The sequence below is a fragment of the Athene noctua genome, chromosome 1 (assembly GCF_965140245.1).
Source record: "Athene noctua chromosome 1, bAthNoc1.hap1.1, whole genome shotgun sequence".
Lineage (NCBI taxonomy): Eukaryota > Metazoa > Chordata > Aves > Strigiformes > Strigidae > Athene > Athene noctua.
This window is the reverse complement of record NC_134037.1, coordinates 180,832,134-180,859,340: the sequence shown is the minus strand read 5'-3', so window position 1 is coordinate 180,859,340 and position 27,207 is coordinate 180,832,134. Positions and strand designations below refer to the sequence as shown.

The 27,207-nt window shown below is 37.7% G+C and overlaps 1 protein-coding gene across 1 annotated transcript; it reads left to right on the top strand.

Moving 5' to 3' along the window:
• Window positions 1-633: 633 nt before the first annotated feature.
• Window positions 634-27,207, top strand: BMX (BMX non-receptor tyrosine kinase). Its single transcript, XM_074901028.1, has 17 exons — window positions 634-774; window positions 1,743-1,847; window positions 3,944-4,025; window positions 5,688-5,807; window positions 7,729-7,790; window positions 12,132-12,310; window positions 15,351-15,410; window positions 16,226-16,280; window positions 17,892-17,971; window positions 18,552-18,679; window positions 19,086-19,160; window positions 19,887-20,058; window positions 20,982-21,198; window positions 22,899-22,963; window positions 23,920-24,038; window positions 25,968-26,125; window positions 27,133-27,207. The coding sequence occupies exons 1-17, from the start codon at window positions 637-639 to the stop codon at window positions 27,205-27,207; spliced, it is 1,890 nt and encodes a 629-aa protein (XP_074757129.1). The 5' UTR covers window positions 634-636.

The window sequence follows — 27,207 nt, the reverse complement described above, 5'->3', positions numbered from 1 at the left end:
CCTAGCATTTTCTACTGTATGATTATCAAGCCTAAGAAAAAATACATAGATACAAGTATATATATATGCAGTGCAATAACATCTTTACTTTTTCAGTGCTTCTGTGTTACTGTTCCATAAACGTGCATTTGTTTCAGTTGAAAAAAAGAAATGAGAAATTTCCAGTTCAGGGAACACACTTGTCAGTACTAGGTATGTTTTTCTGGTCTGTAAATAAAAGGGTTTTCTTTTTTGTTGTCATCCTCTTTGCTGCTGTAAAAACTTCCATGTTATGCTGCAGATGTAATACATTTGTGCATAGAATGTGCTCTTTGCCAGAAAGAGTGCACAGCTGTTAAAAGGAGAGATCCTCAGACAATAAAGTAACAGAGATGCCTTGTTTAGAACTACAGTATATCTGTAGCTCAATTTTTGTATATTATGATTGTTTTTACTGAGTGAATAAGCTAAACAGCTTCATTTATTTAAGCAGTATTAAACACATGCTTTGTAACCAAAACTATAAAATTTTATAAAGCATATAGAGGACAATTACTCTTAATATATTCATCATTATTACAGTTTCTATATTTGGTGTTATTATGTTTATTAATAGTAGCAATACAAGTAACTATGATGTTCTTTTAGGAAAATATAATGGAGAAGAAATCAATTCTAGAAGAACTTCTTCTAAAGAAGTCACAACAGAAGAAAAAAATATCACCAATTAATTACAAGAAAAGGTGGTTTGTTCTGACAAAAGCAAACCTTTCTTATTATGAATATGACAAAGGGGTAAGAAATAATTTTTTTAAGTACACCGTTCTATGATTTTCCAGTCTCATCTTATTCCTCTGGCTTTCTTCTGTGAAACTTGATTAGACATTGTGTGTTAGAACAACAGGCGTACTTTTTTTTGAGAATTACAGGGTATCAAATCCTAGTTCCAGTTCAGGAAAACACTTAGCTGCAGGCTTAAGAGTGCCTCTGTTCAGAACAACTCTTGCAGTTGTGCTTGCCATTGAGCATCTGTTTGTGTCCTTCCAAAGAGAACTGAAGCAAGTAATTAATGTTGGCATATGTTTACACATTGTCTTGAATAGGGATGTTTTCCTTGTTCAGGCTTCCCTCTGAACTGATGTAAATAACTGGCTCCAGAAGCTACTTGTATGAGGCATAATTAGTTCAGAATCTCATCCCTCAGCTGCATAAAGCAGATGATTAAACTATCCTTGTTTCCTAAGAAGTGACCATATATCACAACAGGGTGGTTTTTCACTCAGAAGAGCTCCCATCAGGAATGCAAATATATGTTCCAGGCAACTTATTTTAAAGTTTTTACTCCTTTTCATACATGTGGACTCCTCCTGTGAGTTACATCCTGTTACAAAACTGCAGGGAAGCTCAGTGAGAATAGGCTCCATTACCTTAACAAAATTATGAATGCCACATCTAGGCTTCTGGTTTGCACTTAAGGTGTTTTCCTCTTGCTCCTTTTTTTTTCCTCCTAGTCCCCCCTTTGCCGTGTACTCCTGCAGATGCCCTGTAGTTCTTGTAACTGACTTAAAAATAATTTGATCAATATAGTAGATGTAGGTAGGGCACCAAAACCATTTTTTTACTACCTTTCTTTTAAAGTTTAACAAACCTGAAGCTATGGCTTATACAGCTTGAAACGCAAAATTGTACAAAATCATCAAACTAGAATACTTTATATTGTGTTAACATTAGTTTACAGTCTGCTGTGGTTTTTTCTCTCTTAGAAAAAAGGAAGCAAAAAGGGGTCAATTGAGATTGAGAAAATCCGATGTGTTGAGACAGTGAATACTGAGGAATCAACACCTCCTGAAAGACAATACCCTTTTCAGGTTAGCCATGAAATCTGTTTCATTTACATTTCATGTGAAGAATGCCAGTCATCCTAAGGTTACACGTAGTGTTTCTGTCCTAAGTAGTGATACCTGATATTGCTGAGTGCTACTGATATTCAGTCCCTATTACTGAAGTTGTGACTTTGCTGAAGTATCTTTAATTGACTGTGATAGAATTTAGATCGTCTTGTTTCGTTTATGTTCAAAGGTCTATCAGATATTTGCTTTAATATTATCTGGAATATAGAGATCACTGCACAATGTGATTATCACTTATTTTAAGGCAGAATTTAGCACTTGAAAATTCTTATTTTAATTCTTGTTGTCTCTTTCCAGTTCTTTTTTTTTTTGCCTCAATACCAAGTGCAGGATTTGACCCCTGACTGCCTGATTACCATTCAAATGTTCCACAGTCAGGAAATCCAAAGCTACGCCTTCTATCAAAAGATGCAGCTGCACAAAGCAATACACATATTCAAGAATTAAATGTGACAAGAAAACCATAACTTCAAATTTGCTGCCTTTCATCTGTTTCAGTTGCCCAGCTCAGGTTCCATCAATCTCAATTATGTGGGCAGTGGGACATGCAGAAGTGGCCACAGATACCCTTCTGGATGCCAAACCGTGCAACCACAAGCAGCAGGCTGCTAGAATCAATAACGGGGTTGCTGAATAGTGTGTTAATTCATGAGCCCTTAATAACTGCCATGCCCAAGGGCAACCTCATGAAAGATACTTAGTATTTCACTGCCTGGTTGATCCTAGGTGTCATTCCAGTCTCCCTGTTCCTTCTCCCTCCCCCAGTTTTGTGGCACCGAATGACACATTTATGTTAAATTAGTGTATTTATGTGAGGAGCGCATAATTCAGTTAAGTGGGGAAAAGATTGTATGCTATAATTACAAGATGGGGGACTCTCTTCTGGGAAACAGTATGTCTAAAGAGGACTTTAGGATCATGATAGCTGAGCATAAATTCCCAGTGTGATGCTGTGGCCAAAGGAGCTAATGGCATCCTTGGACATGGAAGGAGGCACATATTGAGTAAAAGCATTCAATATGTTTTGACACTACTGTGATCACCAGGAGAATTTGTGTCTAGTTCTGGTGACTATAATTGAAGAAAGATGTTGTAAACTGAAGAGAGGTCAGAGACTTGACAATGACTAATAGATTGGATGGATAACACGTTAAAGAGAAAAGCTCACAGGGTTCCACCATTTGGCTAAATAAGGAGACCAGAAGTAAATGGATCAGTCATGTATACTTACCAGCTGGAATACGTGTTTAATAACAAGAGCGCTTCAGTCTAATAAACAATAGCAGTAAAATGGCATTTGAAATTCAGTGCAGATGACTGAAAAGCCAAGTACACAAGGGAAATGAAACCCCAACCTAACACAGACACACAGACACACACACAGAGTCAGCCCAATACTAAACATGACCCAAAAAGCAAAGCAGATGTTAGTAATTATTAGGTAGACATCAAATGAAGCTAGAAGAAGATAGGTTGAAAACAAGCAAAAGAAGCTGACTGTTCATATTGTGTAGCTAAGCTGTAGGACTACTTACTGCAGGATGTTATAGATATTAGTCATTTGCTTAAAAGGCAACTGAACAAATTTACAGAAGAATAATACCTCTCAAAGTGTATTAAGTATAAATGCATGACCTTTGGATCAGGATTCCCTGATCATTGTACAACTGCCCTGAGCATATACTCTGCCTCAGTATTTGTTACTGGATGCTGTCAGAGATAGATTCCTGGCCTCCATGAGCAGTCTGACCTTGTGTAACTTGAGCCAGAAGCTGGAAGATGAATGTGGAAAAACTGAATTGGGAAGGAAGATGTTGGCTATAAGGTCTTTTGTAGATAGAAGATAGGAATATCCAGAAATATTCAATGCTGTCTTTTGTTTCTGCAACTGTGCTTTAGGACACAAAGCACTTTGGTCAAGGCAGTACATATTTATACCATTATATTTATGTTTATTTTACACTCATATTAATATTAAATGTGAAAGGTGACATAGATTTCTATGGAATATACTTATATGAAATATGAAGTATTTCATATGAAACCCCTTACAGATTGTGTACAAGGGTGGACTTCTCTACATCTATGGCACTAATGAAGAGAGCCGGGAGCGGTGGCTTGCAGCTTTGCATAAAGGTAACACTATCCCTTTGTGTGACAAAATATTCAAATAACATGAGGAGAGATAGGAAAATGCTCCTGCACCATCGTTTTGTGCCATTCTTTGTCACTTGTTTTTAGTCTCTTTTATACTTCAGCACTGACTGGCTGAAATGCATGGTATTTTCAAGAATGTATTAGAAATTTTAAAGGCTGAAGGTTTCAGTGAGAAATAATCCAAAATAAAGTGATTTTTTTTATTTTTCATGGGCAATTTTTAATCTTCATCATATGTTCAGCCTTTACTGATGCAGATGCAGGTTGTGCAGAGCACAACCATTCCCGATGTGGCTAGTACATCAGTTACCCGCAGGAAATCCATTTTGATAACAAACATTGCTAGTGTTTTTCTTTTGTATTTTCCTCTTATTTTAAGGGAAATTTCTTTTTTTTTTTCCAATGAAGAAAAATCACAGTCATGCAAAGCATAATTTATAAGCAGATAGTGTGTCCCTGCATAACTCCAGTGAAGGCAAAACCCTCACATTGAATAGGGCAGCCCTCACACATGCTGGCCATTGTAGGAACAAAAATAGGCAATCTATAAGGGGCTGTAGACAAATATCCTCCCCAGTTTTACTTGTAAGCCTGTATATAAGCTACCTCTCTGTTTGTGACTCCCTTTGCATACACAGCAGTGAGGGTATGTAAATTAATTTAGTGAAGTTATGAAGAATGCAGATCAGAAGCATGCAGCCAACTACACTGAGCCTTCTAGAAAACAAGATTTTCAGTAAGATTTTTTAAGCTTTGTGAAGAATAAGGTTGCATGAGTGATAAATTTTGTAATGCTCATGAGACAAAGAATATCACAAATACTCAACTGCCTGCAAGCCTTCTAAAAAGTGTATAAAAAGCACTTGTCATGAAGGGCTGTCCTAATTCTTTCACAGCTTCCTCTCAAGTTCAGGAATTTTGGGTTTACACTGTCTCACGGCAGCACAACTGAAAACCTGTCCTAACACAGCCAGTTTTTAAAGTCTCACTCTATGCCTTCTACATTTCCTCTAGCTACCTTTTGAAACCAAAATTGCCATTAGAGCTTACAGAACTAATGTATCACTAGCACAGTGATACTACTGGTGCTATTTTTCTAGAGTAAAGCAGTGCTTCAGACATAAAATAACATGATGGTTTTCCCTTTTGGTGTGCTTAAATAAGAATTGTGTTTTAACACATAAATATTTGGATTTACCATATGTCATATTGAGTAATATCATTTTCTTACAGTAGCTAGTTCTAGGAAAATAGCGTATTTTGATATATGAAAATGTGTTCTTTTAATTAGTTTTATTACTCACAGTGAAATCTTCATAAGATCCATGATTTTGAATCATAGTTGTTGGATCCTGTTTTGGCTTCATGTGTTTTGCTGGACTGCACTGTATTTATCTCCTTCTTGACACTCGGGTTTCTTTCACAAAGAAACAGGTACCTGAGGTGCATGGATTTCAGACTTGAGTTTGCATAGAGGAATATGGTATAGAGATAAAAAAGCGACCAGGACATGTGCCTAGAGCCAGAAGTCAGTAAGCACTCTGGGGTCCCTTGGCTTGGTGCAGTAGACTCTATTGATCATAAGTAACACTTCCATTTTGCAGCCTGTCATGTTCTCTCTGGTTTCTTTGTGCTTTCCAGAAATCAAAGACAATTCTGATTTACTAAACAAGTACCATAAAGGATTCTTCATCAGCGGGAAGTTTCTCTGTTGCAACCAGACCTGTAAAACAGCCCCTGGATGTACAATTTGGGAGAAATGTAATGTGTTATTTTATTTGTTTGATTAGTGTAATTGATTTTTTTCACAATATTGCCAAATCACATGGACATTTAAGGCCATACAATTAATATAAAAGCTAATCCACTTACACTTTTTCACGTATGTGCTAAACTCTTTTAACATCATAGCTGCTACACATTGTAGCTTGGAGAAATCATACACTAAATTACAACTGCTGTGTTTGATTAAAAAGTTAGTGAAATTTTAACCTAAAAAATAAACCAGATGATGCAATTATTTTTGTTCTTATTCTTAAGATCTCTAGCGAAATTGTAGTATTATGCTTTAAAACCCTTCTAGTGATGCGGTCCCATAAGCTGGATGGATAGGAACAGTAGTAGTTTAGCACAAGAGTGTGTATGAGTCAGTGTAAAATAATACAGTTTCATAACAAAATAGAAGTAAAACTCTTATGTTAATATATAATTATATTAATATATTTTTCCCTAAACAGTGTCATTTAATTTGCAGCTTTTTTTTTTATTTTAACATGCTTTTCTGAAGTATTTTTTTTTTCAGAACTTAGTCACAATTATTTAGGGGTTTTAGTTGTTATCTGTAAAGGCTGAGAGAGGAAAATTTGTAAAGCGCTGCCCTCCTAGGCTTCATACTTTCAGAAGGGAATTCCATCATGTCTGTGTACATGCTTAACAGTGAAAGGCCACGTTTGGGAAAGGGAACAGCAGTTTATGAATACTTGGGCTTCAGCCTTTTAAAGCTTGATTGTTTGGAATTGTAGAGCACTGATAGATCCACTGATTTCAATCATGATTGAACCTTGGTCTTAAGCATTTACAGTCACAAACAAAAAAAGCATGAACCCAAAGTTAAAAGTTAAATCCAAAAAAAGTATGTGTGAGCAGTTAGGAACGTGATTTTGATCTATGAGACTGCCTGTAGCAGCATTTGCTTTTGAAAATTGAAATTAATGGTATAGGCTTGTCTACTATTACTACCAGTTTCACCATTATGGAACACTGAATAATGTAAAGACTTGTCAACTCATTTGTAACAATAATTTGAATAGCTTCATCTAGCTTCTTGTTACAAAAGCAAATATGGCCATGAAGGCCTATGAAAAGCTCCCAAGGCCTGTTTCTCCTCAAAGACCAGCTGCTTCTCAGGGGCTGCACAGAGCTGACAGGCTGATGTTGACTTGCCTCTCCCCCACAGACAAGGATATACCTCATTACCAGTCATGGACGGCTTAGCTGAGAAAAGTATTGAAAAGCATATTTGTATACTGAATACTTCTTTTATGTCTGAGATAATAATGCATACAGGATAACATGCTGTATCCACTCTAAATCTGTTCCTAAAAAAGTTCTTGAGGTTGCTAGCAGAGATGAGTGGAGCACAGGGAGGCTGGGAGACAGGGATGACTCCAGACAGACTCAGTCTTGTAACCTCTGGTAATTGAAAGCAGTATTTCTTAATCACTGATTCATAGACAAGAAGTGCCAATGAAACGATGAAGAAAAAAAAGAAAAACCAACCAAAAACCACAAACCAAAACAAACCAACAAACAAAACAACAAACAAAAAACAAACCCAGAATAAAAATAAAGTATACATGTGTTTCCCTGTGTATGTAAACAAATAAGCTAACAGAACTGGGAAAACCACAGAGCTAAATACAAGCACAAATTTCCCTGAATTCGTATTTTGGCATAGATGAAAACAATGGTTGATGGGGTTTTTCAAGATATTGAGATGGTGCTCGAATTATGAGGAGGTTGGAAAATTCAGAGCTAAATCACATCAGTACATCAGGGAGGTGAAATGTCGGGTGTCATCATGCTTTTGTTGCCACCGTATAGATCTGCAAGTGAGAAAACCTGAGGAGATACAGCCTTAGTTAAATTCATGGGTTTTTATTTAATTCTCCCTCTCTTCTAGATGTGACTCTGTGTTGTACAACGGGGTCTGTGAAACCACTGCCTCCAGTCCCTCAAACGTTGGTAGGTGAAAACATTTGAGTATCTGGCTACAGGGAATGATCCAGCATCCGGGCAGTAGGGAGGGCTGTGGGATGGAGAATTGCAAGCAGCCACTCACTGGAATCTGGCGTAGATCTCTAATCTGCAGTGCAGCTTCAGCATCCTTGTGTCCATCAACATGCCAGATGGAAGGACTCATCTCCCTCCTTCACATGGCAAACTGGGAAAGTCTCAGCCATGATCAGTTCACTTTAAGGTGCTGATGGCAGTACTGGCTTCAGGCCTTGCAGGAATGTTTTTTACTTTATGCATTTATTTCCAGAGGGATCAGGGAATGCCATCAAAATTAGTTTTCTGATGTGTAGGAGATCCCCATTCCTAGAGGTGCCAAAAACTCCCCTCCACCACCCTCCCCAGTGAAAATGGTGCTTTGGATGGGTGAGAAATGGTGGATGAACTGCATTTATCTCAGGCAAGTCCCAAGTTGTGCTTCTCTGTGGTTGCATCAGGAGTACAGGTGCCTAAGTTACAGCCTCTAAGTTAATGAAATGGGAAGTGCATCTGAGCACTTTATGTGCTCTTGCCTGTATCTTGACTATATCAGGCAGAAACCCAAGAGTATGGTATCCCACCAGCAACTACTGTGCCTTACTGAGACATTCAGGGTTTCACAGACCTGAAGAGACAAAAAGGACACCAGGATGCTGAAAAGTACAACTCGTCTTCAATTTAGCCTGAGTCCTCTAGCACAGTTGCTTGATGAAGAAGGCCAACAGTGGGCAGAATAGAAGTAAACTGGAAGATCAGCTTCTATCTTTATTTCCTCCTTATCTCCTCCTGTACAAATTTTTACCTTAGTTTTACTGCCCAGCTTTGTAGGAGGTAACAATAACAAGAGACCAAAGTGGCTTAAGTTATGATGGTTTTATCTATTTAAAAAGGACTAACAGTGTAGTCTGATTGTATATTCACACATAGTTATACAGCCTCCTCCAAATTAAACCAGACTGGGTTTCAGCTCATGCGATTTTTTAATCTGTATTTCCTGCTTTATTTTAATTTGTCTTCTCTTCTGTATCTTTAGAATACAGTCTGGGTCTATTTCCTAACTTCTCTCTGTTAATCAGAAAGTAATTTAAAGAAAAAAGAAGAAAATAGATGGGATTTTTATGTATACAGTTGACATGAACAGCCAGAGCTTTAAAAAACACATAGATTATCAAGAGACAGAAAATAAAATCACAAGAGCTGTAAAAGGGAGCTTTAAGAAAAATAATAATAGAGCCTTGGAAAGAATCTAAAAACAAAGAAGCTTTTGACATTTTACTGATAATGACATTTGAAAGTAATAGCACTGTGAACACACAGCAGCGTAACTTCTTTGGAATACTGTGGTCTGTTTTGCCTGGCTTCCATCAGGAGGTGCTTTGTCTATCTGGAGAGTTCATCAGTCATGCAAATCTGCTGCTGAACATGCAGGTTTCTGCTAGGTCTTTATGATTTATTTTTATTATCTGCTTCAGTTCAGAGAAGATATTTTGAAAGGGAAATTTAAAAAGTAGGGACATGACAGATTTCAGATGGATACTTCTGAAACAGGTTCAGTAAATGCAGATATAATAACGACCACATCTGGTTAGAACAACTTGACTTCATTTTTCCAAGTCATATGATATAATCAGTTTAAGAAAGCTAATACTGACTTCGCATGGCGAGAAACAGTCTTTATGTAGTCACAGAACTACTTCTATAAGCTCTCTACACATTTTTATTTTGTCCTTTCATCTATCAGTTTGATCATCAGAGATACCACTGTATCCCCAGCCTTCCTTCTGCTTACCTCTCACTTCATGTCCCTCACTTCTCTAGCCTCTGCAAGTCTCGTTCCCTTGCTTTCTTCCCAGCTGACCAGAGACATTACTTTTGAATGTAGTCAAAACTGACCAGAGGCATTACTTTTGTATGCTTAAGAAACACTTTCAACTCTGCTGGTGCCTGGCACCCAGTGTCTTTGCAACAGAAAATGGTTCATGTAGGTCAGACCAATACTGCAGTAGATCAGCTAGAAGTCCACTGAGTTCACACACATATCTTCTCATGATTATGTATTGGACAAATTTTATGGAAGCTGAAGTGATCCATTACATGCTTCCAGCCGTAAGATAGGGGTGCAGTTCTGCAGATAGTAACCGTTCCCCATATGCACATTGCAGCTGAATCTCAGGTTACCACCTATGATTCTTCCTAGATGACAGTGACACAATCCACAATATAAAAACCACAATAGTATCATTGCCAGCATAATGGAACTAATAAGATCCACTCAATTACTATTAGGAAATGCTCTGAGGCTTTCAGACAGTGTTAGAAATGGAAAGCTGTATATAGGGATACAAATCAGGACATTAATCTGTACCAGGTTACAGATGAAGTCCATCCAGAATATTGCAACACACAGATACGCATCCAGCAGTGAAATCCAAAGGAATGCAAATCTGATGTTCTCATCTTTGGCTGGTTCTTTTCCCTGGCAGGTTGGACAAATCAAAGCTCATTTCTGTGATAATAATTCTTGATACCATTTACTTTGGCCAATGTTTTGCAATTTCTTCACGCAAAAAGATAAAAGCTCCATCAGAAGATGACAGTCTGATCATTCCACAAGCAAAACACAGTAAATTAAGAAAGAACAATTTAATCTCCAAAAATTACCAAAGCCACATGTCAGAGGTGTACATCAGCTCATAAACTTGTTTACTGAACATCACCTTGCTCTGACATGACTAGATGCTTTAAAGAGAAAACAATTTAATCTCCGTATTATAATTTTCTCCATCTTTCTGATAACTGCAGACATCTAGTTCTGTCATTATTCTGCAAATCAAATGGAAAGTCTAAGACTCGAATCCTGACTAACACAGGCCCTCAAGCTACAAGCTCCTTTCCACTGAAGTCAGATATGACTTTCTGAGTTCAAGTAGTAGTATTTGATGAGCAACAGACCTACTTCTAGTCAAATGAAGAGGACTCTGCTGTGAGTACCTTTAAAGGTATCCTTTAAAGGATAAGTATCTCTCTTTAAAGAATGAGTATTTCACTGGAGCTTAGTGAGATGAAGTTGAGACTTTGTGTGTTTGAAGGAAGAGATCATGTGTGTCTTCTGTCTCCGTAGACTCAACCAGGCATTCACTTGGCTCATTGGTTTCTCCTTGTTTAAATTAGGTAAAGAAATGTCAATAAAGAGAAAAGCAAACATACAATGCCATGGTCACCTGGATTTAAAGAAATTGCAGCCTGCTTCAGGACACATGACATTCTTCCCTGGCATTGCATTACAGTGGTTTTCAGTAATAAATAGATGGCATTCTCCTAAGTCTTTCTTATTTTCCCTTATCCTTTGCTGTCAGTGTTTCAACTGTAGTTTTCTCTGCTTTTAAAGAATTGTGATGTCTGGATTTTCTCAGTTATAACCTTTCCCCTATATCTAAATGCATTTCAGTCAGTGCCTTAATTTTTGATGTTTTTTTGTCCATGATTTGATTGATGTCACCTAACTTTAATGCCAGGCTTCTCATCCAAGTCATTTGTGTGATGAGAGATAGACACTTCTGTAGGATGACATATTTCATATGAAGACACAGGTCAAAGCTCGGTGAGATTAATCCCATAGTTACTTACCTACATTTCTTTAAATCTACACAGAGAAAGTTAGGCACCAAGGAGTGGGATTCCTTATATCCAACATGCTTAACAGAAATATCAATAAAACATGGTAAGGAAAGGGAATGATTTAGAATTAGCATAGCTTTTTGCTTTCAGGGATTAGCAGTAACAATTGACTAATGCTTGTTGTGCTTCATGGTCACACTATTGATTAAAAGCCATTCAAAAAAAAGCATAGTTATTTTGTAATACTGCAATGGGATCTTCATCATCATCACAATTAATTATAGTAAAGCATAATTTGGTCACGTGGTGTCCAAAGCACATGAATTGGAATAGTTCATTAAGTAGTATCAGCTTCAGATAGGTGGCAGGCTTTTGGTGCAAGTCAAGCCTATCACATAATTCAGGTAATGAAAGCTTCCTATTACAGCAGTGTTGGCCTCCACTCAGAGTTTTCTGGTGTCATTATCACAGAATTTGGTTGTGTTCTCACCTGTCTCACAAGTGTGGACAATACAACAGTATCTGGACTGTGCTTCTAAATGGATGAGGCACAGCATCTTTGCCCATCTTCTTAACTTTGATTAATTTGCCTAACATCATTATATATGTTGCAGATATAAGTGATCATGTACATGTCATACATGTAGATGTAGCTGCATCTCCTTATCATTTTATTCCCTCTGTCCTCAAAAGTGGAAGAGTAGAAGCCTGCCTCCAGTGCTATCAGCAGACAAGTCAGTTCTGAATATGGCTGTGGCTCAATGCAACTATGAAGTCAAAGGAAATTCAGCTATCCGGCTTGTCAGAAGCAATAGATACTATATATTGCAAGAGGAAGATTCTGACTGTTGGAAAATAAGGGATTTGGAAGGGTAAGTATGCCCTGCAGAAGACTTTTGTTCCATGACCATGGTCTTCTGCGTTATCTCATCTTCATAGACAACAGTATCTGTGTTAGAATTACCTTACTAGCTTTTAAACTTTTCTCTACAAGCCTTGTTGTCTTCTGTACAACTTAATTTTCTTACCATCCTTGGCTGCCAGGTTGAGTAAGATTTACAACAGTCATTGCCTAGTATTCTAGCTAAGATAGTATCTGGCGGCCTTAATTTTGATATGTGCCTGAAGAAGGGCTTGTGTACACAGAAGCTATCCAATTTTTCCCTAATTATTTAGTTTAAGTGAATAAAAAGATAAAACCTCTCCTCACAAACATCACCTCTCTTGTGTGCACAAACCATCTTTAGACCAGCACCATTCCTGTTACAATAGCAGTGACAGCACGGGAGACCAATGAAAACTGCTGAGGCTCGAATCACTTATCACTTCAGTCTCTCCCCAGCTTCAGCAATACTTTTCCACAAAGACAGGGCACCCCCATCCTGCACATGGTTTAATTAGTCTCTTTCAGGTTCACAAGTGGAAGAATCCCCTTCAGCAACTTAAAATAAGATATTTTTCATTAATATCTAGCTGGGGCAGAAAAACGCATCTGCTCCCAAGTTATTAAATAAGAAAGAGCTTTAGGGTACACTGGAGACAAAGGCAGTGAAACAAACAGGAGCTGCCTGGAAGAGATAAGATTCCTTGTCTGTCTCATGATAGGTATTAGGTGAGTTTGATTTTATGTACTTGATAGAAATGTGGAAAGGAATGCCCAAACTGATTGGGCATTCTGGAACAGAATTAAATAACTTGATCCACTCATAATTCACTGAACAAATTTACAGCTCCAAGAAAACCAACAGATAAAGGAACCTTAAGGTAAAGTGTCTACACTTTATAACTCACAAGGTTGGCATATTGTTCTGGATGAAGAAAGTAGCATGCAACCCTGGCAACTCGAAGACAATAATAAATTAGTAAGCTAAGATCTAGTCTTAAATACCTTCACTGGACTGTTTATGGCTATGTAAAAGCATATGATACAGCCAGCTCCGCTTATAGAGCCTGAGCAGAGGGCTCTAAGATGAATGAAGGAGCAGAGAGAGATCAAGAGAAAGGGGAACATTTATAGTTTTTTCTTTGGCTTGAGAATCTGAGACTTCTGCAGTATTGATTCTGTAAGGACATCTCACACATACATCATAACAAAACCTTTAAATTCTGCTTCAAATAAACTGAAGATATTGTTTTCTTGAATGTAGTAGGAACAAGCATCAGGCATTACCAATTTCACCTGTTTTCAGGCACTCTCAGTTTTCTTCTCGCTCTACTGAGGTCTGTGTTAAAGAAACTCTTCCTGCGTCCTTCCAGACTCAAATATACAATTTATTCCCCCTATTTATTTTTCTGATGGTCACAGCATACAGCCCCATCCCTTATAACAACAGATGCCTATTGGCCCCTATAACTTGGGTCCATCATGTCATGCTGCTAGCTGCTTTAAGTGGTAGCTCGGCTGTCCATATTCACTTAGCTTAGCTTCTCAGTTGCATCTGGCATTGTGTCAGGAACAGTGCTGAGATCACCTACTGACTTTCTGCGTTCACCCTGGGTTACTCTGCTGGCACCCATTAGTCACTGGCATCCTTCATCACAGCAACTGAGATGGCATGTAATGAAATTGTTGAACAGCTGCTGCAATATTCTGTATGATGAAGCCAATCACTGAGGAAGAAGCCATTTCAGTGACTAGTGAAAAGAGTACCTCAGCGAAATGTAATTTTCTAAAACAAATTACTTCTGTATTTTTCTACATGGTAAGTAAAAGCAGAAATGTTTTAACCATGAGCATTTCTGTTAGTGGCATTCTAAAAAGTGACTGATTAATCTCTTTTCTTATTTTAAGTGACTAAATTTAAGATGCAGTCATGTATGATAGCTAAACTGTGAACTGTTTATTTTGCAGGAATGAAGGTTTCGTACCGAGCACTTACTTGAGAAAGTTATCTCTGAATGATGATGACCCAAGGTGAATCAATAAGCAGCCTTCCACCACTTAAATGTTTTTCTTATCACTCTAGTAAATACTCCACAATATTTCTGGAATATTTTTCTTTTTAAATAACTTTTTGAGTGCTAAGCATAAAGTTTCCTGAAAGGCATAGAATTAGATATAATTTGTCTTCTTGACTCATACATTAATGCAAAAAACCATCAGTTGAAAATCCTGGTTTCATTTAAATAAATAGGGTTTTGCCACTGACTTCAGTGATGCTGGGATTTCAATCTGTACTCTTATTTCTGCATTAAATCAGCCTTGCTATCACTCTCATGTCATTGCATGTATGTACAGGGTAAAGGGAATCCAGGTCTGTCAAAGTGATACATCAGACCCATCTTTTCCTTTTTAGTAAGATGACATGACATTGTAAGAATTAAATGTATGCCCAAGCGTTTGAATGGAAATCTGATGGAAGCATAGTCAATTATCTGTCTCATAATAAACCATACTGGACAAGATTCAGAGATTTTCTTAAAAAAATAAACCCTACTACAGTATCCTGTAAAAGGCAGCATAAATAAGAATCATTATTTCTGCACAAGTATCTATTTTAGAGGTCTCTTTTTCTGCCTCATGAACTCCTTCTATTGTCTGTCATGCTAAGAACTTTTATTTGGGAAGTCTAGGACTGTGCAGTTTTGGAAACCTTCCATGTAAATTTTGAAAAGGTAGATGCAATCTCTTCATAAGGTCACTAAAGGCATATGTAACTTAATTGCCTGTTACAGCATGTACAGAGAATATTTGGCTTTCCAACACATTGCACAGTGAAGGGGAAAGGCTGTATAAGTGTTCACCAAGTCATGAAAAAATCCAGACAATTAAATATGTCTTAATTTTTTTAAATATTCACCTTATACCATGGGATAACTCCTCAAAAAATGTATGTGGTATGACCTTTAACCCAAATAAGGTATTTTTCATAACTAGTTTTTCAATTTTAGCATGTTGTTTTGTCTTCGCAGGGAAAACTCCAGTGTCAGTGAACAGACATTGGCAGAAGACCAGAATATTGCTAAACATGAGTGAGTATAGTGTCTTCATAAGAACCAAAAGTTTCTTTGGGCAGAAATCATCATTCTACTTTACATGTCCACTGTACCTAGAGCAATGGTATCGTATGGATGGCTGTTGTAATAATGATAATAATTATATTGTCATCAGCAACATCACTGCCCACAGACTTCCAAAGGCATGAATGTATTTGTTTTCAGAAAAAAAAAAAAGAAAAAAAAAAGAAAAAAAAGAAAAAAAATAAAAAAAGAGAAAGGTATTTAGAAGAATCAGTCTAGTATGTTAATAAAGGCATGCTTCATAAAAGTGAACTGCTATTAAAAAGGCTTCATTGGAGCTCCCTGAACTGATCTGACATAACATATTTGGCTTGTTTCCTCCATTTGGGATCTCTCAGTTTACTTAAATATTATGACAACCAGAAGGTTCAAGGTTAGAGAATTATGCACCTCCCAGCTTTTAGGGAGACAGCTGTGTCATCATCTGCAGGCGACAGAGCAATCTACTGCTGGTAAAGCTCCTGGCAGATCATTACAGCTGCAGGATTCTCCTCTAAGGATTTAATCTAAAAAGTCAGAGTCACAGAGTGGGTCCAGATATTTCAGGAGGAGACCCACTGGATGGCTGAGAGGAAACAGATGGGAACTAATGATTTCCCTTTTATCTCATGGTCTAAAATCACACATGTAGGACAAGTCCCAAGTCTACTCACTGTCTTTGAAAAGCAGTTTTGCAATATTTATGACGTCTGGCATTTTTCATGTGTCTGCTGTGCCTTATTCAGAAATCAGCCTGTGAATAATAAGCCAAATATTTTTCTTTGCAGTTGGTATGCTGGTAATATCTCCCGTGCCCAGTCTGAGCAGCTGCTTCGTCACAAGGTCCTACATATCCTTTAGCACTTGTTTATGAACAGTCATGGAAATGTTTTTCTGTGTCTGTGTCTTGGCTATACTGTGTAGCTAGAGGATGCTGATGCTCTTCAAATAGCTGTAGTATTAGAGTGCTAGAAACTCTTGTGCTAACTTGGTATTGATAAACAGATCTTCAAAAATGCATTAATGGCTCTTCTACATAAATGAACAAATGATGCACCTCTAAAATACACTTGGAACAAAGCCACACTGAATGCATTTCTCCTCAAAGTTGGAACAAAGCCACACTGAGTGCATTTCCCCTCAAAGTTCTGCTTTTTGGGTTTACCTCTAGACCTGTGTTATTTGCTCCAGTGTGGCTCTTTCTGCAGGTCAGTCTAGAGGAATCCTCTGTGATGATTTGATTTTATGATTAAGTGAAGTAAAAGAAGTTCACGCAGCTGAGCAGGCAACCCTGAGCAAGCTCAGCGCTATGCCCACTGAGCATTGGCTGGATGCAGCTGGCTAGGAGTACAAGTCTTTACAGCCTTCAAGTGCAGAATGACTTACCCATATACTTTTCTGGAGGGGATCCAGCCTCAGCCATGCTTGAGTGTGCTGTGTAAACGAGTTTTCCTCTCGTGGCTTGCTGCTTCCTCACAGACAGTCTTATTGGTACTCAGCCACTAACAACTTCGATATAACCCAACCCTTTGGAAGCCTTGGCTCAGCGTCACTTCACTTAGACCTGCACCACAGGTGAAGGAATTAAATTCAAGTGTGGCAAATCATTGGAGAAAGGCAGTTATGTCCCAGTTCCAAAAGGTGTTGGATAGTCCTGACTCCAGTTAACTTTAAGGGGACATGAAGTTTCCTTTGAACTTGACAGCAATCAACCTTGGCCTATATGTGAGATTCTAGAGACCTTCTTTCCTCCCTGTAAGATCCATTCCTAGCACGTTAGAGGTGTAGCTGTTAAATGAACTATGAAAACCGGAATTTCCAGCCCAGTATGGTAAACCATTAACAGAAGTAAATGTGGATAGCAAAAGTTAGGACTGGACCAAAAGTAAAGATTAAAGTAGTCCAAATACAATAGAGTGCAGTGAAAATCTTTTACTTATTCAGTAATTCAGAATTACTTTGGCAATAGAAAATACATCAGTCTGATGCATTACATAAAGGAACTGTGTGGTGGAGAGAGCTCTTATTCCAATGGGATGTAGATGGCACTGTTTGTATCTTATAAGGTGTACCACCTCTGGAGAGTACATGAGGAAGGAGATGGGGTTAACAACTCTCCATCTTCCCAGTTATAAATCTGCATCTGTGCACCAAGACAAAATGTCAGACTGGTTGCTTCATGTCCGGACTGGGGTACAACTCACCTAATTTTAAACATCTGCAGCAGGATACCACAACCAGTTACCTTGACCCTCTTTTTAGTGGAGAGAAATAAATATTTTTAAGGCATAATTCATTTTGTCTTAAAGTAGTCCTTAAAGGAGGTCATATGAATCACATCTCCTTCTCCCCTTTGTGGACATCACAGTGTAAAAGCCTAAAAGTTCACTGAAATGAATCCCAACCTCGTTGTTCCTTGTAACTTTTTTTTTTTTTTTTTTTTTTTTTAATTAGGGGAAAGAAGGTGCTTTTATGGTTCGGAAATCTAGCCAAGTAGGAATGTATACTGTGTCTGTATTCAGCAAGGTTCCTGAGTAAGTATTCAAAGAATGCGTACCATTTCTATGAGCGTGCTATAGGCATGCTGCTTGGTGTGACTGGTCAACAACACAATCTCTATATTGTGATAAAGGTGAACCTTGGGCATATTAGTTATTTGAGTTCATACATAACAGTGGCTGCCTGAACAGGGCAATGGGGGTCCTGAATTGTATAATCTAAACATAGGCATGTAACAGGCACATAATCTAGGAGAATAGTGGGGTCTGAAGACTGAGAGAGAAGAAAGGGAAGGGGTCCAAAATTAGATGTAGAATCCTCGCAAGGGCAGTATATGAAAGTCTTTTGCTCTAGATGTAACTGTTGGAAGACAAGTACTAACCATCAGACTACATTAGATTATGCAGCAGAAGTCTCCAATGTGCTAGGAGCCTGTACTACAAAGCTAGCAGGTGTTAAAGGAGGAAAAGCAGACTGAGGTAAATGTAACAGTCCTTCTGGTGACATCTACTACATATTTTGTTATGTGGCATTCAGCAACTAATCTATTAACACATCATCTGGAAGACATTTTACAAGGCTTTGACATGTACTGCACTTTGTGTTGTTTTTCAGAAGTAAAAAAGGAGCGGTCAGACATTACCATGTGCACAAAACCCCTGAGAACAAGTATTATCTCGCTGAAAATTATTATTTTGAATCAATTCCCAAGCTTATACACTACCATCAGCACAACTCAGCTGGTAATCCTATATGCTTTCTACTTGATAGGCTTTCACTTAGGCTTCTGGACTTCTTAGCATTACGGTGAATCTCTTCCAATACTGTATATTCTAAATATTGGGATATCTTTTGGGAGAATTTGGATGGAACTTGATCTAACATCACAATCAATAGAGTTGCTTTCCTTTGCTGTAGTGCTTTTTGGTGTTGGACTACTTCTTGCAATACCTCTGCTGGACTAGCCTTTAAGCACAGAAGAATTTTCAATCTTGTGAAGCGATGCAGCAGCTGCTGAATATTGAATATATGTCATTACCTGGATGGTTGTAATATGGCAGGGAGAGGGAGGTATATGTTTCCCTGTGTTTTCTTTGATTTCAGAAGACTCATGTATATATTGTGACCTTTAACAGGTTTTCTTTGTAGGTATGGTGACAAGACTCCGTCATGCAGTGTCTACTCAAGTAAATAAAGTCCCATCCACAGCTTCATTAGGAAATGGTATGAAGATAACTTTAATTTTTGAAACTGGTGTCAGTCTTGGCCACCAAGAATAGAATAACCAGAAAATCATAACTCTTACTGCATTCAGGCTTGCAGGTTACAGAATCTTTGTTTGGTGGCCATTTCCACTTGTCCATGTAGGATGCAATGTGAGAATTTGGGAAGGATGGTCTTTCAAGAAATAGCTCCTTCTGTACTTTCCTCTTGTCTAGTGTAGCATTGAGAATTTATTGTTCTATGGAACAGGGTATCCCTTCCTACAAGTGCATCTAGTCTACATCCAAGGCAACGTGAGTGCAAAGGCATTTTATATCAACTTTTATGTTGTGCCCTTTTTAAGTCATTTTATGTCAGGTCTTACATTAACTGTGCAAGACCTTGCATGCTTCCTTCCCCAGCACATCTGAGTTATGGCTATTCTTTCCTTCTGCCACATTACCTGGCACAGTAATACTTTTTCTCCAATCTCCTAATTGAAAAGATATCATCATTTTTATCTTTCTTAATTATCTTTATAAGGCTTAAACCTAAGCAATAGCAAGCAACGCTTGTAGGACAGGTAGTCCCCTTCCATAACACAAACACAAAGCTGAAAGATAGGTATGTTGCTTTGGTGCTGCATGGTTCTGCAACCCTCCAAAGAAAACAACAACATTGCATGGGGGGGATACCACGCTTTCATTTGTACTTTTTTTGCTAAAGGAATTTATTTTATCCCACTAGGAATGTGGGAGCTGAAACGTGAAGAAATTGTCCTGTTGAGAGAACTAGAGAGTGGTCAGTTTGGAGTGGTGCATCTGGGAAAGTGGAAGGGACAATATGATGTGGCCGTAAAGATGATTAAAGAGGGAGCAATGTCAGAAGATGAATTCATAGAAGAAGCTCAGACCATGATGTAAGATATGGCATTGCTTAATTATTTAGAAATAATGATTTCTCCAGACATTAATCAGTAATGTATAGCACACTCATGAAAGAGAATTTCCTCTTAAAAATAGCATTAAGTAGTGTTGAGTACCTTAGGCACAAGCTAAACAGGTAGCCATATAGGATATTTGAAGTATTACCGAAAGAGCTTCACACAGATTGATAAAGTCATCTACAAGGCTTTCAATTAACATGTCTTCCACAATTTCAGAGGTTCCACATATGTCACTTAAAACTCTGCTTCACTAGCATTTATACAGAAATGGTTAGAAAGCTGTTCCTGCCATCCTGCAGGTAGGAATGAGAGACAGATCAATAACTCAGAAATGCCACAAATATGTACACGAGACTTGAAGTTTTAGTCTCTGACTCTGAAGAGGTAAGGATGTTAAATTTCCAGTGAAATTCCATGAGATGTTATTTGAAGCAATAAATTCAATAATAATTCATATAGCTCATCTCCTGAAGGAATGCACTACATTCCTGTCAGATAACTGTCTGATATGACAACGATTCTCAATGTGAAAATTGTGCAACATGGTTTTAGTAGAAAACCTTAAGGTCTAAGGTCCACCCCACCAACTCAGATCTTTTTTCTCCCACCAATAAGGTTGCACTTTTGCTCTGCTAAATCCTATTTTGGCTTTTGACTACAAAGCTGTCATTTCATCCATACTGATTCTTCTTTTGATAGTCATCAAAACTGAGTTTCAAAGTAATCAGCAGAAGAACACTCAGTCTTCTTGAAAAGGAATATTTGAAGTCTGAGATGGGACTAAATCCAGTCTCAGTAATTTCAGTACAACGTATTAATATTTGAAAAACAAAACTTACAGAAATGCACAAGAATCTCCATTTATTCTTTGATTATTTTATTTTTATTTATTTCAGGAAACTTAATCATCCCAAACTTGTTAGACTGTATGGTGTATGCTCAAAATCATATCCCACCTATCTAGTGACGGAATACATGCCTAATGGCTGTTTGCTTAGCTACTTAAGGAGTCATGGGAAGGACCTACAACCCCTTCAGCTTCTGGAAATATGTTATGATGTTTGTGATGGTATGGCATTTCTGGAGAGCTGCCAGTTCATACATAGAGATTTGGTAAGCTATCAAATGGAAGAAGTGGAACAGGGAAGGTAGGGGGATGACCTAATGCTAGGCAGTCCTGACCCTCAGGATCACCCACAGCTCTGTTGGCATTCACCCCAGAAAACATTGTGGTCTGCTGAATAGAGACACCCCACTGGCTCAGTACAAGGCAGCTCTGAATGAGCAACACTAAAGCCACAGGTGAACGACACTGCCCACAAGCTAATATGCTCCGCTTTAGAGAATTGCTGGCAGATCTACTACAGCACTGCCTACTGTGCTGCCTGCATTTATGGGCTCTAACCTTGAGGATTTATGCACCACTTGGCAGCAAAGACATCCAACTGTAAAATTAGTCCACTGAAGTAAAGGGTTCTGTCCAATGATGCTGTAGTCCTCCAGGAGAATGTGGTGCAACATTGACAATTTGGGTCCCTTAGATGGTTTTATTATTAGTTAGGGATTTATCTAATTGGGAACTATTTCTCTTGCAAAAAGAAAAATATGAACACTGCTGGGATAAACTGGAATTTACTCAGGTGCATTGCAAACAGGAACAGAATTTGAAAGTCTGCAGCTACTTAGTTCTTTTAAATACATTTATATGCCAGTTTTCAAGCAAGTGTTCCAAGTTGCTTTTGATTAACGGATCAGGCCTTTCAAGGACTTGGACCAAAAGTTATACAAAACTTAGCTGTCAAGAATGCTGGCATTAGGAAAATAAGCTGTTATTCTATTGGCCTGTTAAAAGTGAACCCAGCCAAATTTCTGGTGCATTATGCTTCAGAGTCAGTAGCCCTATTTTTTTCTTCTAACTCTAGACAAAAATGTATTTGAAGATTTGTGACAATTTATGTTGCAGACTTGCTTAATTTTCCAACAGGAGTGCAGTCTCCTCAGGCAGCATTTTAAATGTCTTGCTGATGTTTTCAAATAATTGTCTTCACGTGTAAATGAAGTTGTTAAATCCATACCTCACCAATTTTCACACCCTGGTTCAGAAATCAGGAATATCAGACAACTTAAGCAGCAGAATTCAAGTTGTAAATATAATCAGTTTCCTGAAAACTGGCTGTGCACCATGGGAAAACAGAAAAAAACCACTTGAGCTTGATTTCAGGTTGAAAACTGTAGATACAAACTGTATCACAGAAATTAATAAGCAGGCAGGCAGACAATACAGCCTTAGATAAATGTTCTCAAGTGATCGTTTGCAGAACTAGGCTTATATTGAACTTTTCATAAAACAAGCTGTTTAAATCACCTTTCATTGCTCCACTCTGTTTATAGTGCACTGCGAATAATCCAATCAATGTTTTTCACTTTTTGATGCCTTGGTAAATTCTGAGACTACTGAAAAGAACCCTGGAGTAGGATGACATTTGAAAGATGGGGTTTAATTTCTGGCTCTATTACTGTTTTTCTAGGTGAATGTGGGTTTCTCACCTCTGTTTCCTCATCCCTCAATGTCCTTATCTGTAAATCCAGGGTAATGATAAAAAATTTTTTTCATTCATTAGTCAGGAAATGAAATAAGAGAGCTACTTACTCTTCCCTTACAGTCCCAAACTTAAATGCTTCAATCAAAGAATGTCATTATTTATTAAAATGTTAGAGGACAGAAATTATCATTAGCAAATTACCAAGACATGACTGTGTTGCTCCTCTTTGTATATTTTCCACTCAACTCTTTTCTCGTTTCTCTACTAAAGGCTGCTAGGAACTGTTTGGTTGACAGCAATCTTACTGTGAAAGTATCTGACTTTGGGATGAGTAGGTAAGTAAAAGAACCGGGGACCCTGTGAAGCTATGATGCTAGTGTATGTATAGTTTACTGGCATTGATCAGCTAGCAACTGGCTGTTAGGAAAGTTAAGCCACAAGGTGGGGTACAGCTCTTTGTGGCTCCTTTCCATTAATGACCATAAACCATTATGGGGTTAGAATAAAGTCATTCTGCTATCTCAAAAAGTGAAGGCTTAAAGGCAAATCACAGTTGAGAGATTTCATTCGTCATGTTTGTTAAAGAAATCTCAGAGTTTATTTTGTGTACAAGATTTTCACTTAATTTGGGGACCAAACATCTTAATCACCAGCCTCAATGGAGAGAAGTTGGAGAGGATGAGCAGTCGAGAGAACATGTCCTCTGAGAAGAGGCTGAGGGAGCAGGTTGCTTAGCTTGGCAAAGAGGAGGCTAAGAGGGGTTCTAAAAGCTGCCTTAACTTACAGTTAGCTTTCTAACTTACAGTTACAAAGCTGATGGAGCCAAGTAAGTCTTATTAGTGCCAGGCAATATAACATCAGATATCAGCCACATACTGCAGCTCGGGAAGTTCAAGTTGAACAGTAAGAGAAGTTGGTTCCCCAGGAGGGTGGTGGAACAGAGAAACATACCAGTCAGGGAGACTACAAGAGTGTGATCTTTGGAGGTTTTTAAGACTTGGCTACACAGAGTCATGGCTGACCTGATCTAATGTTGGGATTAATCCTATTTGAGCAGGAGGCTGGGCTAGATGGCCTTACAGCAGACATTTTTATGATCCTGCATTATTTCTCTAGGAAGTTGTTAGCAGTGAACTGTTCTATAGATTATAGCTGATACTTCTATCAGATATCCTTTGGTAATCTGAGATTCTGCCCAGGCTTTTCTTAGGAACCCTGTGATATAAAAGGAAGAAGTAAATAGTATTTCACTGTAACTCAGTCTCAGCCAAGTTTGGTTCTTGCCTTGTAGGTATGTTCTGGATGATCTGTATATAAGTTCACTAGGAACCAAGTTTCCAGTGAAGTGGTCAGCACCAGAAGTTTTTCACTACAACAAATTTAGCAGCAAGTCAGATGTATGGGCCTTTGGTATGTATGGAATTTGACATATAAATATGTATATATATATGCCATTACATTTGTATTTCCTCAGCTCACTAAGCAGAAATGCTAAACATCCACACTGAAGGAATGTGGAAAAGCAGTTACAGCTTATGCTCTTGTTTAATAGTTTTATGCATCCAAGCCCTGTCCTCTTTGGAGGTTTTAGCCCTATTCTTTTTCTTTTAGGCACATAGCAACTCTGGCCACTCCTCAGTTGCTATATATGCATTTAATATGGTAAAGTAAACTGTTGGCAAGGGAGATCAAAAGATATTTTTGGCATATCTAGACCATAAATCAATGATGCCCAATTCAGAAGAATTTTGTTAGTTGCAGAGGTCAGAGTGGACTCTACATAAGCCAGCTGTGGAAGAGTCTGTGTGAGCTGGGACTTTGTATCTCAGCAGAAATAAGATGTGTTTGCAGATCACTTTCTACCCAGGAATTTCAAACATTTGAACTTTTGCTTCAGTGGTTTTCAAGCTATGATTTACAAATTGCTGGAGTCTGTTCAGTGTTTCTAAAAGCCTGCAAAAGTGTCAAAGGAAAAGGAGCCTTTTGTGAACAGGTCTAAATTCCATTTACATGGGTTTGCTCCTCCAGTAGGAAAAATTTGGCAGCTGTCAAGCTGATGAAAGATTGGCAACCTACTGTTCTTGACATTGAACAATAGTGAATAAAGTAGATGAAAGTGTTTCTAAATGCTAGGCTGCTTTTTATCTTTAATTTCAGCTTGTGGCTCAATATTAATGACTCTGTCAGAGAAACAGCTCATTCATGTCCTTTGTAAGTTGTTTATAGTACATATAATTAAATCAGAAGTTGGATTTTCTGGTGATACATTTTCTTTTTGCTCTTACTGATGAAATCCTGGCTCCAGGCTTTATTGGCATTAACTTCAATATTGGCATTAACTTCAATGAGAAACATTATTTTTCCTTAGAAGGTCTTCTCTCATTTTAACACTATCCATTGATGCAATGGAAGTGAGGAGAGAACAGGATCCATCAGTTCTTGTCTGGTTGTTTTTAACTAATGAGTCTTTAAAGGACTAGAGAACTTGACTGATGTATTCATATCCCAAAAGCAGATGTCAGAGAACAAACTTTTGCTTAATGTTCTCATCAGAGAAAGCAGGGATTCAGGTACCATTTTATTCTGACCCTACTGTGACACTACAACGTTCCAGTCCTCAAGCTGAAAGGAAGTCAAAGATCCAATAAATTTATGTTTCAAAAAAAATAATCATTACTTCCAGTATTATATATCATTGTTAACATAATACTTTCTCGTTGGCATGATCATCACATATGCTCAGCTGCAGCAAAAATTGTTTCTTGCAAAACTATCATTATGAATTAATGATTATTATATTATTTAGTGTTTCTATTGTTCCAGTATAATCCAGCTTTTATAGGTATGTGTAGCTGACACTATAAAGTATTTGGAAATCTTTCTGATACCAAAGGACTGTATGTCTCACTCAAAAAAATGAGTAAAAATGTTCTTATTATTCTATGGAAACATAAATACCTATAGCTGTCATTTTGATTTTCCTTCCCTCTCTCTGTGTACACACACATACATATATAAGGGGATGTTTGTATGTATTTTGTAAAAAATTTAGTCCATGGATAGCTATGTCTTGGGATTTCTCCATTATTGTCCACATTAAATACATTTTATAACTACCTTTATTATCTATCTAACTTTACCTTCTTCTGCAGTAGTTGTTTTACATTTGAGTACAGAATCACACTTCTCAGTCATCTCCATACTTTTCTTTGGACAATATTCTCTTAAAATGTCTGGTTGGTTATATGTTGCATGTGTATCTTGTTCCTGGAAAAAGAGATTATCTTGCTTTTCTTGACTTTCATTACTTGTCTTCCATTGCCATGAATATTTTTGCAGGTATCTTAATGTGGGAGGTGTTCACTTTGGGAAAACAGCCCTATGAGCTTTATGATAACATGCAGGTGATTGAGAAAGTTTCTCAAGGATACAGACTTTATAGACCACAACTGGTTTCAGACATCATCTACCAGATAATGTACAACTGCTGGCATGAGGTATGTACATCTGCACATGCAAACTGGAGAAAACAAAATAATAGGAGTCACTAGGAGTCCCTGTTGATAGCTGAACTAATGTTCATAGTGGCAAATATTCCTTACAGAAGGCATTGCTTGTATGTAGTACATTCTATATAGCATTCCAGTTCAGGACATTGTTAGTACAGGAAGCAGGGCGTAAAGGAAGATTAGCTCCCTTCTTTTCAGAACCACGTATTTAAGCAAATAACAGTAAAATACCCTTCAACATCAACATAATATATAGGATGAGATTCTTCTTGCCTAATTTTAATGGTCTAAAATTTGGGTGCTGAGCTAAGCTAATTGACTAAATTTGTTCCATGATTACAGGATCATTACTGGTACCTCTCCATGGTCCTTTGTCCTTTCTATCTCAGCCACAACAAAATAAAAGATATCTGCTTTCCTATACAGAGATCTTAAACAGCAAATGTAGATGAGACGTCTACCATTTTACATAGCTAAAGTTGTGTGAAATAACCCCACCCTTAGAATGAGAAGGATATGTTACCCCGTCCGAGTCTTCTAGGAGTTGTAAGTCAAATGCTGCTCATGCTCATTTTATTTTGAGAGATCTGCATCTTCTGTGCCAAGAATTATCCTGATTTATTTTTTCCCCTTTGACAGTATTTTAGTCAGATATCTGTGGACCATGACTTGTTTCTTACTAGCAACAAAGAACTGTTTGGGACATTATTGGTGGTACCATGAAATGACAGTGATGTTTTGGGAGGGGTGTTAATATAATTGTCAGAAAAATGAGAAAAATAACTCATATCTCAGGACATGTTAATGCAAAGAAAGAAGATTAAACTATCACAACATAAGATAGATATAAAATGTAACTTTAATTTTCTTTACCTTTTAATCATGACTGTCTCTATGAAATCTGCATGCTAAAATCAAGAAAAACTAATGCAAATTACAGTTCCTGAATGATTTCAAAATTAAATAACCATACCCATCAACTTTGCTTCATTTAGCTACCAGAAAAACGCCCTGCCTTTTATCAGCTCTTACCATTTTTTGAGGCACTGAGAGAAGACAACAGAGGTTGA